At 47.5% G+C, this 14,691-nt stretch overlaps 1 protein-coding gene across 3 annotated transcripts; it reads right to left on the bottom strand.

Annotated features, from left to right (window-relative positions):
• Positions 1-2,340: 2,340 nt before the first annotated feature.
• On the bottom strand, positions 2,341-12,896 carry LOC133344776 (transcription termination factor 1-like). Of its 3 annotated transcripts, XM_061554924.1 has the most exons (10): positions 12,532-12,890; positions 9,303-10,413; positions 8,581-8,769; positions 7,968-8,049; positions 4,729-4,859; positions 4,166-4,388; positions 3,795-3,884; positions 3,634-3,699; positions 2,973-3,055; positions 2,347-2,804 (listed from the first exon to the last, which is right to left on the bottom strand). In XM_061554924.1, the coding sequence occupies exons 1-10, from the start codon at positions 12,535-12,537 to the stop codon at positions 2,677-2,679; spliced, it is 2,109 nt and encodes a 702-aa protein (XP_061410908.1). In that variant the 5' UTR covers positions 12,538-12,890; the 3' UTR covers positions 2,347-2,676. The 3 variants fall into 3 exon arrangements, with proteins under 3 accessions (XP_061410909.1, XP_061410910.1, XP_061410908.1); XM_061554926.1 differs by lacking the exon at positions 2,973-3,055 and having other exon boundaries at positions 2,342-2,804; positions 12,532-12,894; XM_061554925.1 differs by lacking the exon at positions 2,973-3,055 and having other exon boundaries at positions 2,341-2,804; positions 3,634-3,884; positions 12,532-12,896.
• Between the last annotated feature and the right edge of the window lie 1,795 nt (positions 12,897-14,691).

The raw sequence follows: 14,691 nt of genomic DNA, 5'->3' as shown, positions 1-14,691 counted from the left end.
AGGGGCACGGTTGGGAGACGCATTGAGCGGGGTACCGGGCGGGCAGTTGGGGGTGGGGGCAGTTGGGGGGGGTGGGGGCAGTTGGGGGGGGTGGGGGCAGTTGGGGGGGGTGGGGGCAGTTGGGGGGGGGGGCAGTTGGGGGGGGGCAGTTGGGGGGAAGGTAGTTGGGGGGTGGGGGCAGTGGGGGGTGGGGGCAGTGGGGGGTGGGGGCAGTGGGGGGTGGGGGCAGTTTGGGGGGGGGGCAGTTGGGGGGGGGACAGTTCGGGGGGGGGCAGTTGGGGGGTGGGGGCAGTTGGGGGGGGCAGTTGGGGGGAAGGCAGTTGGGTGGGGGCAGTGGGGGGCAGTTGGGGGTGGGGGCAGTTGGGGGGGGGACAGTTGGGGGGGGCAGTTGGGGGGGGACAGTTGGGGGGGGGACAGTTGGGGGGGGGCAGTTGGGGGGGGCAGTTGGGGTGGGGACAGTTGGGGGGTGGGGACAGTTGGGGGGGCAGTTGGGGGGGGGACAGTTGGGGGTGGGGACAGTTGGGGGGGCAGTTGGGGGTGGGGACAGTTGGGGGGGGGGGACAGTTGGGGGGGCAGTTGGGGGGGGCAGTTGGGGGTGGGGGGGCAGTTGGGGGCTGTGGGTAATAGATGCTGCGTAATGTAATTAGATGCTGTGTCCACAGATGCCTATTTATTATGGAGTGAAGTGTAATACATTTTTGTTGGTGACATTGCGTGTTACAAATGTAATGCATATATACAGTCACGAAAGCACCAAGTAAAGTTTGAACTTTTGTAAGGTTAGGTTTATTTGTATTCAGAATGTGCGCGTGTTTTCATTGCCATTATTTACAAATGATATCATTAAATAGTGAAAAGGGCCTGTAATTTCCAATGAATAAAACTATTAACATTCTACAGAATTGCTATGCATTGCAGAGGGTGACGAATACCAAGGTGTTTGTGTACAAGGTATCACTCGTATATTACTGGTATATATCCCAAGACTGGTATTGCATCTTTGCTGTGCGGCAATGTGCAGTCAGGTGTCTTAAAACAGTGGAACGTGTACTCTGTCCAGACACACTCCCTCTCAGTGATGGTCATCTTCCTTTATCCAGGAACAACCGTTTTCAACTTCTTTGGATAATTGCCCATATCTGTCACTCTGTTAAGAGGACAACAAATGCTTGAAGAAGATGCACACCCAAATGCTACATATTGGTCAGAAACCTACTTGCTGTACAGCATTCTGTAGGCATATTCTTAGGTTTTTTTCGGAAAAGTCACGTAGGTAAAACATCAAAATTAATGAAAATAAAATAAAATAAAACAAAAAATCACGACGTTTCGGAGGCAACACAAGTCTCCGTCATCAGGTGGGACCGTCACAGCCGAATTAGCTGCATCAAGTGAGGCAATGATTCAAGATGTAATCCCTTATAAGCAAGTTTAAGGGGGGGGAGGAGAGGGGGGGGGGAGCTCATCAGAATGTGGTAGCCAATGAATGGAAACGTATCGGGAGGGAGGGGGGCGGGGCTCAAAGACAGCACGGAGTGCTCAACACATGGGGCAGAGAGGGGGAGGGGAGGCCTGATACACATGATAGACAAAATAACGAAAATGCCCCTGTTTATACCAATGCTGGCTGAAGCAAGTTGAAGGGGGGGAGGAGAGGGGGGGGGCTCATCAGAATGTGGTAGCCAATGAATGGAAACGTATCGGGAGGGAGGGGGGCGGAACTGATTCTTCTGCCGTTGCCGATCATTGCTATAACTCTGTGGGCTCTCATGAAATTGTCTTTTCCGAGACCAAGATTCTCTGCAAACCTCCTGGCTACCATCAAAGGTTTGTACACGAAGCCATACAAATATACAAACACAGACATAATTTCAACCGTGATGATGGATACAAACTCAGTAATCATTGGAAAGATGTTATCAACCACGCAAAAAAGACTTAATTACACTTTTTTGGACCATCTTATCTGACAGGCACTATTTTACTTTACTTTACCGAGTGTTAACATCCCCAGTTATTTTTTAACAGTACTCTCCTCATTGTTCAGCCAGCATTGGTATAAACAGGGGCATTTTCGTTCTTTTGTCTATCATGTGTATCAGGCCTCCCCTCCCCCTCTCTGCCCCATGTGTTGAGCACTCCGTGCTGTCTTTGAGCCCCGCCCCCCCCCCTCCCGATACTTTTCCATTCATTGGCTACCACATTCTGGTGAGCCCCCCCCCCTCTCCTCCCCCCCCCTTCAACTTGCTTATAAGGGATTACATCTTGAATCATTGCCTCACTTGATGCAGCTAATTCGGCTGTGATGGTCCCCCACCTGATGACGGAGACTTGTGTTGCCTCCGAAACGTCGTGATTTTTTATTTATTTATTTTTCATTAATTTTGATGTTTTACCTACGTGACTTTACCGAAAAAACATAAGAATATGAATCCTTGCAGTCACGAAAGCTTAAAATCTAGAATTCTGTAGGCACATTGGTGCCCTGCAGGTGGGTTTCTCGCACGCAGTGCCTCCATGGCAGCACGATTCTCCAACTCACTGGATTCTCCTTGTCCATCATTGCACATCTGTGACAAAGAGCTTCATAGCTCATCGGATTTTTCCAGGATAAAGATTCTGATTTGTCTTAAGAGGGCCTGAAGCACAATCTGTAGAGGGGGTCCAGGCCCTCAATTAGTCAATGCCATTCAAAAGGTGTTTGAGGAGAACCTCTGTTGGTTCCACTTCTGCGCTTAACTGCCCAATGTCATGTTTCTTCAGAAGCCGAGGCAGATAGATGTCGTGCAGGACATCAATTATCTCTGCAGGACACGGACATTGAGAAATGCACACACTTTGTATGTCAATTATTGGTCTTTTGAAAATGTATACATTTGACAAGATTTTTTTTTACGGATTGAATTTTTTGCATTAGCTTTTTTTTGCATTAGCTTTATCAAATAGCAAAATAGCACCTAAGGGTTACATACCTCCAAAGGTCTTATTTTTCCAGTTGGGAACGTGAAAAAGTTTCAGTTGGTACAACTTCCTTTGTAGCAACCATGGTGGTATCCTATGGACAAAGTTTAAAGCGACTTCATAAGATATTGATTGTCACGATTCTAGGCCAGCACCTGAGGATTTGGGTTCCAGCCCACATGTGGTTCAGCATGACGTTTGCCGTTTCAATTCCTGAACAATATCCCAGCATATGGAGGGAAATGCGAGACATGCCAAATACGCGGTAAAACATGAAAACAGAACAATGCAGGACAACCATGAATACCTATGCAGTAGTATTTTAACGTGCACTTGTGTAGCGAATGAGATTAAGTCTTGATAATTGTTACTCCTAGGTTTTTTCGGTAAAGTCCCGTAGTAAAAAAATAAAATTAATAAAAGTAATAATAGAAATAAAATAATAAATCACGACGTTTCGGAGGCAACACAAGTCTCCGTCATCAGGTGGGACCGTCACAGCTAGATTTACTGTATCAAGTACCATCTTGATAATTGCACAAGATCATCTTGATGTTTGTTTTGTGTGAATGTGCCCTCGCCAAACAAACGGAAAGCTTTACAAAGGTACATCACGAGTATATTTCAATCACATTTCATTGCTTATTACAAGACGAATTAGGCATTACTCACTTCATTTTTTGGACGATTCCATCCCAGTCAATATCCGCACTGTCTTCAACTTCCAAGTTGTACAAACTGCTCGTGAACAAGGACAATTTCCAATAAACGTTAGTACTAACAAAAAAACCACATGCAATTCGTTTACACAGTTCTCCAGTATCGACAAATACCTCTGAATGAGTTGTATTCTGGATGTATCGCCTTTCCATCCATACGTCAGTGGTGTGATCTTTCCCAACCGATTGCAAAGAACGGCCATCCTAAAAAAATATAGTTAAGCTTCATAAATGTTTGTTCAGTTTAAACAAATATATGTAATGTGCAAAGACTACCGGTATATAGTTTTTACACACACGGCTCTATGGCAATAGATAAGAGTTATGCTCCACAAAGATGTACTCTAAACTTGTGGCAATAAGGTTATACAAATCTTCCCGCACACTGGATTACAAGACTCATCCCTGACATTTGATTTAAAATACGGGTGAACTGTCAATCTGGAGAATAAGGAAATAGATTAGTTGAATTTCATATTAAGTACCATTTTGCCCTGCACTGGTGGGAATTTCTGTTGTCCACGCTGGCGGAAATGTGTCTCCAGGGAATTTCGGAGTAGAGAAATCTCTGCAGGATACGGATCGTATGTTCGGAATCTGTGTTGAGTTGGTCCACCCCATTGTGCTGCTGCTGAGCTTGCAGGTAGTCCTTCATTGCCTGCAGCAGACTCTCAACCTCCCCATCACTCCAAACGCCCTTGGTCAAACCTTAAACCACACAACCAAGACAATCGAAGTTTCAAGAACTAGTGATCAACAAACCACCATTGGAGACATTTCCCATATCTCTGAACATGTCAGTAGAAGGCAGTGTCGTGAAATCCACTGTACTATACTCCCAAAGTCTATACTCCGCCTGTACCCACCCACATTGAAAAGTGTGAATTATGGTCAAGTAACCCCCACAGCCCATACGGCGTGGTTGGGGGCCCTCATCCAGCAATGTATTGACAAAAGGGCGGTACATATTTATAATACAATGCAATTAGCAATTTGCTTTACCCAAATTGTGCATGAACTAGACAATGCAGGCAACAGAAGTCCTTACCATCGTTCATCAAACTGAATTTGACGGACAGGTTCTTCTGCCCGCGCTGCATGATTTGTGAAATGCGAGTCCAATGTGGACCCAACTCCCGGGTGAGCTGCGTCAGCTGCTTCAACTCTTCTTCCGAGTACCTTTTTCCAAGACAAGTGTCGCACATTGCCATAGACTTAATCACAAGAAAAATAAACAACTATTTTGCAAACAAGTTCATGAGCAAGAAAATGTGGACACGCAGTCCTCAATTTACGAACACCAAATTTACATATACTCGCACTTAGGAACCAGCTTCCATGAAATATATAAATATATTATATTGACTTAAAAACACGAACTCGCAATCGCAAACTGAACTGCAGAAGTATTTTGTTCAGCGGAGCGATCCTCTGCAAGATGTAATGAGTCGGGCTCGCGCTGGGAGTGGGTTTGTGTGTGAAATTGAGTGTGGGCAACGGTTAGCACGCTGTGCTACGAAAGCGGTGACCCCAGTTCAATTCCCGCTCACTGCCAACGCCAGTGACGATTAACTGAACCGGTCATGGGCCTCCCCCTGGTCGACTCGGCCTCAAACGAGTATCTGGTGCGGTGTGTAAACATCGCAACTGGAGAGCTAGGTTTAGTACTGACCACTCACCCCCTCGTGTGCCGTGTTGGCCTTCATAGGCATTGCTCGCTTAACATCATTTGCTGTTCAGGTCATACGGGGGATCGTCGTTGGTGTCTCCCCGTGATTGTATGCAATTGTGGTGACTCATTGTTCCCCCTTTAGAGAATAAGGCCAGCATCATGATTCAGGGCGAGTGAAAATTTAAAACGATTATATTCCTATTTAAAGCTTTCGTGACTGCAGGGATTCATCTTCTTGGTTCTTTCGGTAAAGTCACGTAGAAGGGAAGTAATAAAATAATAAAAATAAAACATAATAAAACAATTCTCACGACGTTTCGGCCACAACGCAAGCAGCCGTCCTCAGGTGAAAACCAGGTCCGTCGAGGCGACAGAGTCTGAATGAAACAGCACACGAGCTTGGAGCATATATATAAGCTGGGCGCATTGACAAAGGAATTTGCATATCAAAAGGAATTTAGCATATTTATGGGAAATGCAGGAATGTGATTAGTACTGCATATGCATGTGCATTATGCAGGATTAACAGCATCAAAGGGAGCTGCAGTTACTGCTGCTGCAGCAGTTGCTGCTGCTGCTGCAGTTTCTGCTGCTGCTGCAGTTGCTGCTGCTGCTGCAGTTGCTGCTGCTGCAATTGCTGCTGCTGCTGCACTTGCTGCTGCTGCAGTTGCTGCCTTATCCATTTTAATATAACACTATGTATTATTCTACCCACCCTAATGTGTATCATACTGCTATATGTTTACTGTACAATTACGACACCATACATTACTCTGCACACTGCACCATGCCAGTGAGTGGAACGCGGTCTGAAAGTCACCGTAAACGTGAACACAATCAGTTAAGATCCGAAATGGTTTATTACGTCCTTCCAATGATTGCTAAGCCAGAATCCATCTTCTCGGTTGAAATTGTCTCTGTGTTTGTATATGTGGATCGCCTCATGAACGAATCTCTCATGATAGCCAGATGGCTTGCAGAGAACCTCTGTCTTGGAGAAGTCAATGTCATGTGAGCCCTTTTTGGATGTCCTAATCAAAAGAAGACCTGATGGTTCAATGAGCCACTCTGTCTACAGGAAAGCCACCCACACGGATGCTTATCTAAAACCGGATTCCCACCACCATCCATCCCAGAAGAATTCCCTCATCAAGACTCTATATCATAGAGCCCAATGCATCTCCGACCATGAACACATTTCCAGTGAACTCAAACACGTACGCCAAGCTCTTAAGGCTAATGGTTACTCCGACTACACAATCCGCAAAGCCATCACTCCAACCATCAAGAAGGATCCTGTTGAGGAGCCTTTCAAGACCATCACCTTACCCTACATTGCTGGGGTCACAAAAAAGATCTCCAAAATCCTGATTAAACACAAGATCCAGGTCCGATTCAACACAGTACATAAAATCCGTGATCTGGTCCCGTCTGTAAAAGATGTGGTTCCAGACATACAGTACCCTGGCGTCTACAAACTAAGTTGCCTCTGTGGTAGCAGTTACATTGGAGAAACCAAACGACATGTCTCGGACCGCATCCGTGAACATAAGGCAGACCTGAAACACGGTAGGACAAACACCTCAGCCGTGGCAGATCACTGTTACAATTCAGTGGGCTCACATGACATTGACTTCTCCAAGACAGAGGTTCTCTGCAAGCCATCTGGCTATCATGAGAGATTCGTTCATGAGGCGATCCACATATACAAACACAGAGACAATTTCAACCGAGAAGATGGATTCTGGCTTAGCAATCATTGGAAGGACGTAATAAACCATTTCGGATCTTAACTGATTGTGTTCACGTTTACGGTGACTTTCAGACCGCGTTCCACTCACTGGCATGGTGCAGTGTGCAGAGTAATGTATGGTGTCGTAATTGTACAGTAAACATATAGCAGTATGATACACATTAGGGTGGGTAGAATAATACATAGTGTTATATTAAAATGGATAAGGCAGCAACTGCAGCAGCAGCAAGTGCAGCAGCAGCAGCAATTGCAGCAGCAGCAACTGCAGCAGCAGCAGCAACTGCAGCAGCAGCAGAAACTGCAGCAGCAGCAGCAACTGCTGCAGCAGCAGTAACTGCAGCTCCCTTTGATGCTGTTAATCCTGCATAATGCACATGCATATGCAGTACTAATCACATTCCTGCATTTCCCATAAATATGCTAAATTCCTTTTGATATGCAAATTCCTTTGTCAATGCGCCCAGCTTATATATATGCTCCAAGCTCGTGTGCTGTTTCATTCAGACTCTGTCGCCTCGACGGACCTGGTTTTCACCTGAGGACGGCTGCTTGCGTTGTGGCCGAAACGTCGTGAGAATTGTTTTATTATGTTTTATTTTTATTATTTTATTACTTCCCTTCTACGTGACTTTACCGAAAGAACCAAGAAGATTATATTCCTGTTACTTTGTTACTGTACAGTATGTTTTTGAAGTGTTGCATGCACATTTACAATATTTCTGAGTTTAACGATGCTTCCCTTTTTTGTTGAACCGTAACAAATTAGACCGTGCATTTAACTAATACAGTACATTGTGTTCCGACTTACAAACGGGGCCCAGGAACGGAGTGTGTTTGTAAGAAGAGCACTTCTCGTACTTACCTTCCAGATTTCAAGTCTTGGCCTTCATATAAAGTCATCCCACGTTGGAATATCTGCTTCATTGGTCTTGAAATACCCTGAACTGCAAAATGAAGAGAGAACGATCTTACCTCGTATGTCACTTGAGCAAACACAAGCCAATGCTGTACTTGAAATATCTTAATTATAGTTGCACCTGCTGTAAAGTGGATATTTAAATAGCTGTAAAACTGAAGTCGGTGATGTGTTGTGCCAGTGTACACGTACAGCACCTTTTGTTAATTCAAGGATGAAGGCTGCCCCACACAATGTGGGTCATCGTCAAGATGACCGCACTTACCACACTGATCAGTACGGATTGGTAAAGGTGGGCGAGCATTGTACAAGAATAGATTTTTCTGCACTACCCTCTATTAACCATCATATATGACAAGAGTTTCCTTGAGCTTTTTCCCATATGCCAAACACTATTGGTTTTATCAAAATATCCCAACGTAGGACCTTCCTGAAATGGTTAGCACCCACTTCTATGGTTTGCACGGTTGGCTACGTACAGTGCGAAAGAAGTTCAACATAAATTAAGAGTGGATACTGTCTTGGGTAGTGATTAGCTTTATAATGCATTGTAACGCACGCAGGTAGTTGTAGAAGTTGTTCTGCAATCGGTATTTTGAGATTAATTTCTTCTCCGCGGGGAAGTTCGAGGGCAGGAATAGTTTCTGTGGATCCGTGAAGGCATCGTGGTCACGAATAAAGTCGCAAACATTCATGTGCAGCTGTTCCACCTCTGCCTTACTGAAACGCCCAAACCGGACCTTGATTCCTGCAAGCCAGCAAGAGCAACACACGCACACACACGGTTCCATTATTGCTGGTTATTTTCTATAGTTAAACAGCACAATAAAACACACTTTTTGTAAGACTTGTTTACGAGTTATCGGTTTGGGTGTCGTATGTTGACGATATCCTACGAGGATACAGTCATATTCCTAGGGGATGAAGGGGGTTGGGAATTTAAGGGTTAAAGTGCAGGACAGATGGGCAAGTTGTAGGGGTGGTGGTGAATTTGTAAGGAATGAACATAGCAAAATCGGTCTGCCAAGAAGTACATTTTCATATTCTTAGGTTTTTTCGGTAAAGAAACGTCGTGATTTTTTGTTTTATTTTATTTTATTTTCATTAATTTTGATGTTTTACCTACGTGACTTTACCGAAAAAACCTAAGAATATGAATCCTTGCATTCACGAAAGCTTCAAATCAAGTACATTTTCATACTGTATATTATAATTGTCTGAAATGTACATGCACCTTATTAAGTAGAAAAAATACTAATATTTGTGTTTTGCACTACTGACCTTCCTTTTCAAACTCCTTAAAACGATGATAGTCATATTTGAGGGCATGAGCAATATACATTTGCGATCTACGTGCAAAGCCAGGAATGAATTTACTCATGAATTTGACCTGGTAATCATAATTCTCGAGATGCCTAACCTCCTCCTCTTCCTCCTCATCCTCCTCATCCCCCATTTCTTTATCTACTTCATCAACAACCTCTTCAGTGTGGGACGCATTTATCTGGCGATGTTCGTTGGTGACAGAGTTCTCGGTTCTCAATGTGGGAAGTGGCTCACTGGGTAAGCCCTCCTCAAGGTCACGCCGTTTTTTCTTCTTGCCATGCTTCTTGCTCCTTGTGCCCGCAGTATTCTGCGCTATTACACCACCCTGGTTATTTCCAGATTGGTACGACTTTGCCTTCTTCTTATTCTTCTTCCTGTTGGAGCTTGGGGATGGCTCAGGATTCACGGGCGATTCCATCGGGCAACTTTCTGACACAACTGTCCCTTCAGAAGAAGCATGTCGGTCAGGCACCGCAATGCTCATTTCCCTGCGTTTTCTCTTTTTGCGAGGTCTTTCCTGCACAGGAGGAGGTTCAATGTCTTCTAAATTACTTCCTCCATCAGCTGCAGTTCGTTTCCTTTTCCTGCTCGATTTCTTCTCACTCTTCACAGTTTCCTCTTCACGGTCCGACTGCAAAGCCCCTTCTTCTTGCTGCCAAGTTGGCGTCAAATTATCGTCAGCGTTTTCCATTTTCTTCTTCCTTTTCACTCCCTTGCACTCGGCGTCACCGCTTCTGGAACAGGCACGCACGTCTTCTCCCCGTTGAGGTGCAACTGCCGCCTCCTCACTTCGTCGTCGAGATTCGCCTTCTCTCCGCTCACCGTGCTTGCAATGGTGCTCGCCGCCGTCTACTGCAACCCGAGAAGAATCACACCGCGAATCACCATCAGACGTTTTCGTTTGGGCATCGTCACTCCTGGATTCCGCTCTGTGGTTTACGCATCTTTTCTTTTTACAAATCTTGACTTGGTCCAAATCCAGGTCATTCGGAGCTTCTTCCAGGCATGACGATTCATTTCCACGCGCATCTCTTTTCCGTTGGCATTTCTTCGTGTGTTTCTTCATCTGCAAAACGTAAACGTCCAATGTTTTAAGAAATGCTTTTATCTAATTACATCGCCAAAAGGCTTTCCTGACAATTGAATGTCATGTTTATTCACACAGACAATAATTACACAACTGCAAAGTACTCATACCTGTCAACCCCTGATCGATGCCTACCTTATTATAGACCAATTCAGATGTTATTGGTCACCCTGTGCTCTTACAAATCTAAAAGTTTATCCTAAAACACATACAAATAAGACAAAAAACATTTTGCCCGTATTGAAATGGCAGTACGCCGTATGGTCCCAAAAACTCTATTTCCCTGTACAAGAATACGGGTAAACCGTATGGGTTGACAGGTCTGTTGTGCTTCCCCTTTGACCATTCGCTGCTGGGTTATTTGACAAACATGTAGTGTAGTAGAACGACACTGCTGTATTGGCTCGGTATGGGGGCTGTAGGCAGGTGTCACGGGGGTCACGTCGGGCTGTGATACTCTGCGTGAATTCTAGATTTGAAGCTTTCGTGACTGCAAGGATTCATACTCTTTGGGTTTGTCGGTAAAGTCACGTAGGTTAAAAGAAAGCAAACAAATTAAATCACGACGTTTCGGAGTCAACACAAGCTTCCGTCTTCAGGTGAAACCGTCACAGAAAAATTGCTATACTTGATACAGCAATTTTGCTGTGACGGTTTCACCTGAAGACAGAAGCTTGTGTTGCCTCCGAAACGTCGTGATTTAATTTGTTTTCTTTTAACCTACGTGATTTTACCGAAAAAACCAAAGAGTACTCTGCGTGAACCCAACAGGACACGTGACCGGATAAAGGGGGGCCAGGGGCCCCAGGGGGGTCACGTGGTTGGGGTTCGGGCCTTCCCGAAGGATCGAGAAGGGAGGCGTGTCTTGGGGCGGAGCTGGCCACGCCGGAGTGGTTATGAGCAGCGGGGTGTGTACGGAGAGCTGGGCTGGTCTGTGTTGTTCTGCTGCTGGGTCATCTCTGGGATGAAGCTCTCCGGTCTCCGCTAGTGGAACAAGCAGCGTGTTGGGCTGTCCTGGTCCAGTGATGTAGTTCCCCCGTGGGTTAGCTAAGTTATGAAAGGTGGCTACCACCTTAAGTCGTTATGTTAAGTGTTACCTGTTGTGTTAGCGAATAGTGTTGTCTCCAAAGTTCAGTGTGCGCCTGAATTTAACCCACTACAAAATACAAATACATCACGTTGGACAGTGAGGGTTGGTGACAACGAGCAGACTTGGGTGCAAATGACAGTTCTGGAAGTACAGAAAACTACTCTGGTTGTTCCTGCACTGCCCTCTGCTGACAGCGTCTTCAAACGCGTGATTATCCGCTTTCATTGCAGTTGCCCCGTTACACGCGTGTTTACTCTCCTACACGTGTTGATTCCACGTGTGGTTACCCTCTACGCGTGCGGTTACCCCACGTGTGGTTACCCTCTACACGTGTGGTTACCCCACGTGTGGTTACCCTCCTCTACGCGTGTGGTTACCCTCCTCTACACGTGGTTACCCCACGTGTGATTACCCCACGTGTGGTTACCCCACGTGTGTGGTTACCCCACGTGTGTGGTTACCCCCCTCTACACGTGGTTACCCCACGTGTGGTTATCATCTACACGTGTGGTTACCCCTCTACACGTGGTTACCCCCTCTACACGTGGTTACCCCACGTGTGTGGTTACCCCCCTCTACACGTGGTTACCCCACGTGTGGTTACCCCCCTCTACACGTGGTTACCCCACGTGTGGTTACCCTCTACACGTGTGGTTTCCCCCTCTACACGTGGTTACCCCACGTGTGGTTACCCACCACACGTGTGGTTACCCCACGTGTGGTTACCCTCATCTACACGTGTGGTTATCCCCCTCTACACATAGTTACCCCACGTGTGTGGTTACCCCCCCCTACACGTGGTTACCCCACGTGTGTGGTTACCCCCCCCTACACGTGGTTACCCCACGTGTGTGGTTACCCCCCCTACACGTGGTTACGCCCTACACGTGTGGTTACCCCCTACACGTGTGGTTACCCCCTCTACACGTGGTTACCCCACGTGTGGTTATCCCCTCTACACGTGGTTACCCCACGTGTGGTTACCCCCTCTACACGTGTGTGGTTACCTCCATCCACGCGCCGTTACCCGGGCAGAGCGGACGACTTCCGGGTCCGATCCTAGTGCTGCCCGTCACCGATTACATTCCCTAGCGCGCATAGGCAGCTGCTCGCTCTAACGAGGATCGCCATTGGCCCACGCGCCTCGCGGGCCCCGCCTCTCGCCGGGGCGCACGGACGAATCGGATCGCGGGATCCTCTCGGCGCTTGCCGGTGCAGTCTGGGAAATAAAAAACGACGCCCGGATGACTTTTTTTCTCCCAGTAACACTCGTCGCTGTTGGTGAAGCCCGCGGCCAATCATCGGAGAGCGTGAGATTGGCGGGAACTGGGTTGTCACGTGGCGCGCACGGCGAGCACGTGGGCAGTGAGGGGCACGGTTGGGAGACGCATTGAGCGGGGTACCGGGCGGGCAGTTGGGGGTGGGGGCAGTTGGGGGGGGTGGGGGCAGTTGGGGGGGGTGGGGGCAGTTGGGGGGGGTGGGGGCAGTTGGGGGGGGGGGCAGTTGGGGGGGGGCAGTTGGGGGGAAGGTAGTTGGGGGGTGGGGGCAGTGGGGGGTGGGGCAGTGGGGGGTGGGGGCAGTGGGGGGTGGGGGCAGTTTGGGGGGGGGGCAGTTGGGGGGGGGACAGTTCGGGGGGGGGCAGTTGGGGGGTGGGGGCAGTTGGGGGGGGCAGTTGGGGGGAAGGCAGTTGGGTGGGGGGCAGTGGGGGGCAGTTGGGGGTGGGGGCAGTTGGGGGGGGGACAGTTGGGGGGGGCAGTTGGGGGGGGACAGTTGGGGGGGGGACAGTTGGGGGGGGGCAGTTGGGGGGGGCAGTTGGGGTGGGGACAGTTGGGGGGTGGGGACAGTTGGGGGGGCAGTTGGGGGGGGGACAGTTGGGGGTGGGGACAGTTGGGGGGGCAGTTGGGGGTGGGGACAGTTGGGGGGGGGGGACAGTTGGGGGGGGCAGTTGGGGGGGGCAGTTGGGGGTGGGGGGGCAGTTGGGGGCCGTGGGTAATAGATGCTGCGTAATGTAATTAGATGCTGTGTCCACAGATGCCGATTTATTATGGAGTGAAGTGTAATACATTTTTGTTGGTGACATTGCGTGTTACAAATGTAATGCATATATACAGTCACGAAAGCACCAAGTAAAGTTTGAACTTTTGTAAGGTTAGGTTTATTTGTATTCAGAATGTGCGCGTGTTTTCATTGCCATTATTTACAAATGATATCATTAAATAGTGAAAAGGGCCTGTAATTTCCAATGAATAAAACTATTAACATTCTACAGAATTGCTATGCATTGCAGAGGGTGACGAATACCAAGGTGTTTGTGTACAAGGTATCACTCGTATATTACTGGTATATATCCCAAGACTGGTATTGCATCTTTGCTGTGCGGCAATGTGCAGTCAGGTGTCTTAAAACAGTGGAACGTGTACTCTGTCCAGACACACTCCCTCTCAGTGATGGTCATCTTCCTTTATCCAGGAACAACCGTTTTCAACTTCTTTGGATAATTGCCCATATCTGTCACTCTGTTAAGAGGACAACAAATGCTTGAAGAAGATGCACACCCAAATGCTACATATTGGTCAGAAACCTACTTGCTGTACAGCATTCTGTAGGCATATTCTTAGGTTTTTTTCGGAAAAGTCACGTAGGTAAAACATCAAAATTAATGAAAATAAAATAAAATAAAACAAAAAATCACGACGTTTCGGAGGCAACACAAGTCTCCGTCATCAGGTGGGACCGTCACAGCCGAATTAGCTGCATCAAGTGAGGCAATGATTCAAGATGTAATCCCTTATAAGCAAGTTTAAGGGGGGGGAGGAGAGGGGGGGGGGAGCTCATCAGAATGTGGTAGCCAATGAATGGAAACGTATCGGGAGGGAGGGGGGCGGGGCTCAAAGACAGCACGGAGTGCTCAACACATGGGGCAGAGAGGGGGAGGGGAGGCCTGATACACATGATAGACAAAATAACGAAAATGCCCCTGTTTATACCAATGCTGGCTGAAGCAAGTTGAAGGGGGGGAGGAGAGGGGGGGGGCTCATCAGAATGTGGTAGCCAATGAATGGAAACGTATCGGGAGGGAGGGGGGCGGAACTGATTCTTCTGCCGTTGCCGATCATTGCTATAACTCTGTGGGCTCTCATGAAATTGTCTTTTCCGAGACCAAGATT

The sequence above is a fragment of the Lethenteron reissneri genome, chromosome 20 (genome assembly GCF_015708825.2).
Source record: "Lethenteron reissneri isolate LAM-NWPU_2019-01 chromosome 20, ASM1570882v1, whole genome shotgun sequence".
NCBI lineage: Eukaryota > Metazoa > Chordata > Hyperoartia > Petromyzontiformes > Petromyzontidae > Lethenteron > Lethenteron reissneri.
The sequence above is the reverse complement of the archived record's forward strand: the minus strand, read 5'-3'. Positions and strand labels throughout refer to the sequence as shown.

What these genes read in the sequence shown, in the direction of transcription:
- LOC133344776 (XM_061554924.1), bottom strand. An exon ending in CAAGACTTGAAATCTGGAAG is followed by an intron (nt 4,860 to 7,967) that starts GTAAGTACGAGA and finishes TCTTGGAAAAAG; the next exon opens with GTACTCGGAAGAAGAGTTGA. An exon ending in AGAATACAACTCATTCAGAG is followed by an intron (nt 3,700 to 3,794) that starts GTATTTGTCGAT and finishes GTTCACGAGCAG; the next exon opens with TTTGTACAACTTGGAAGTTG.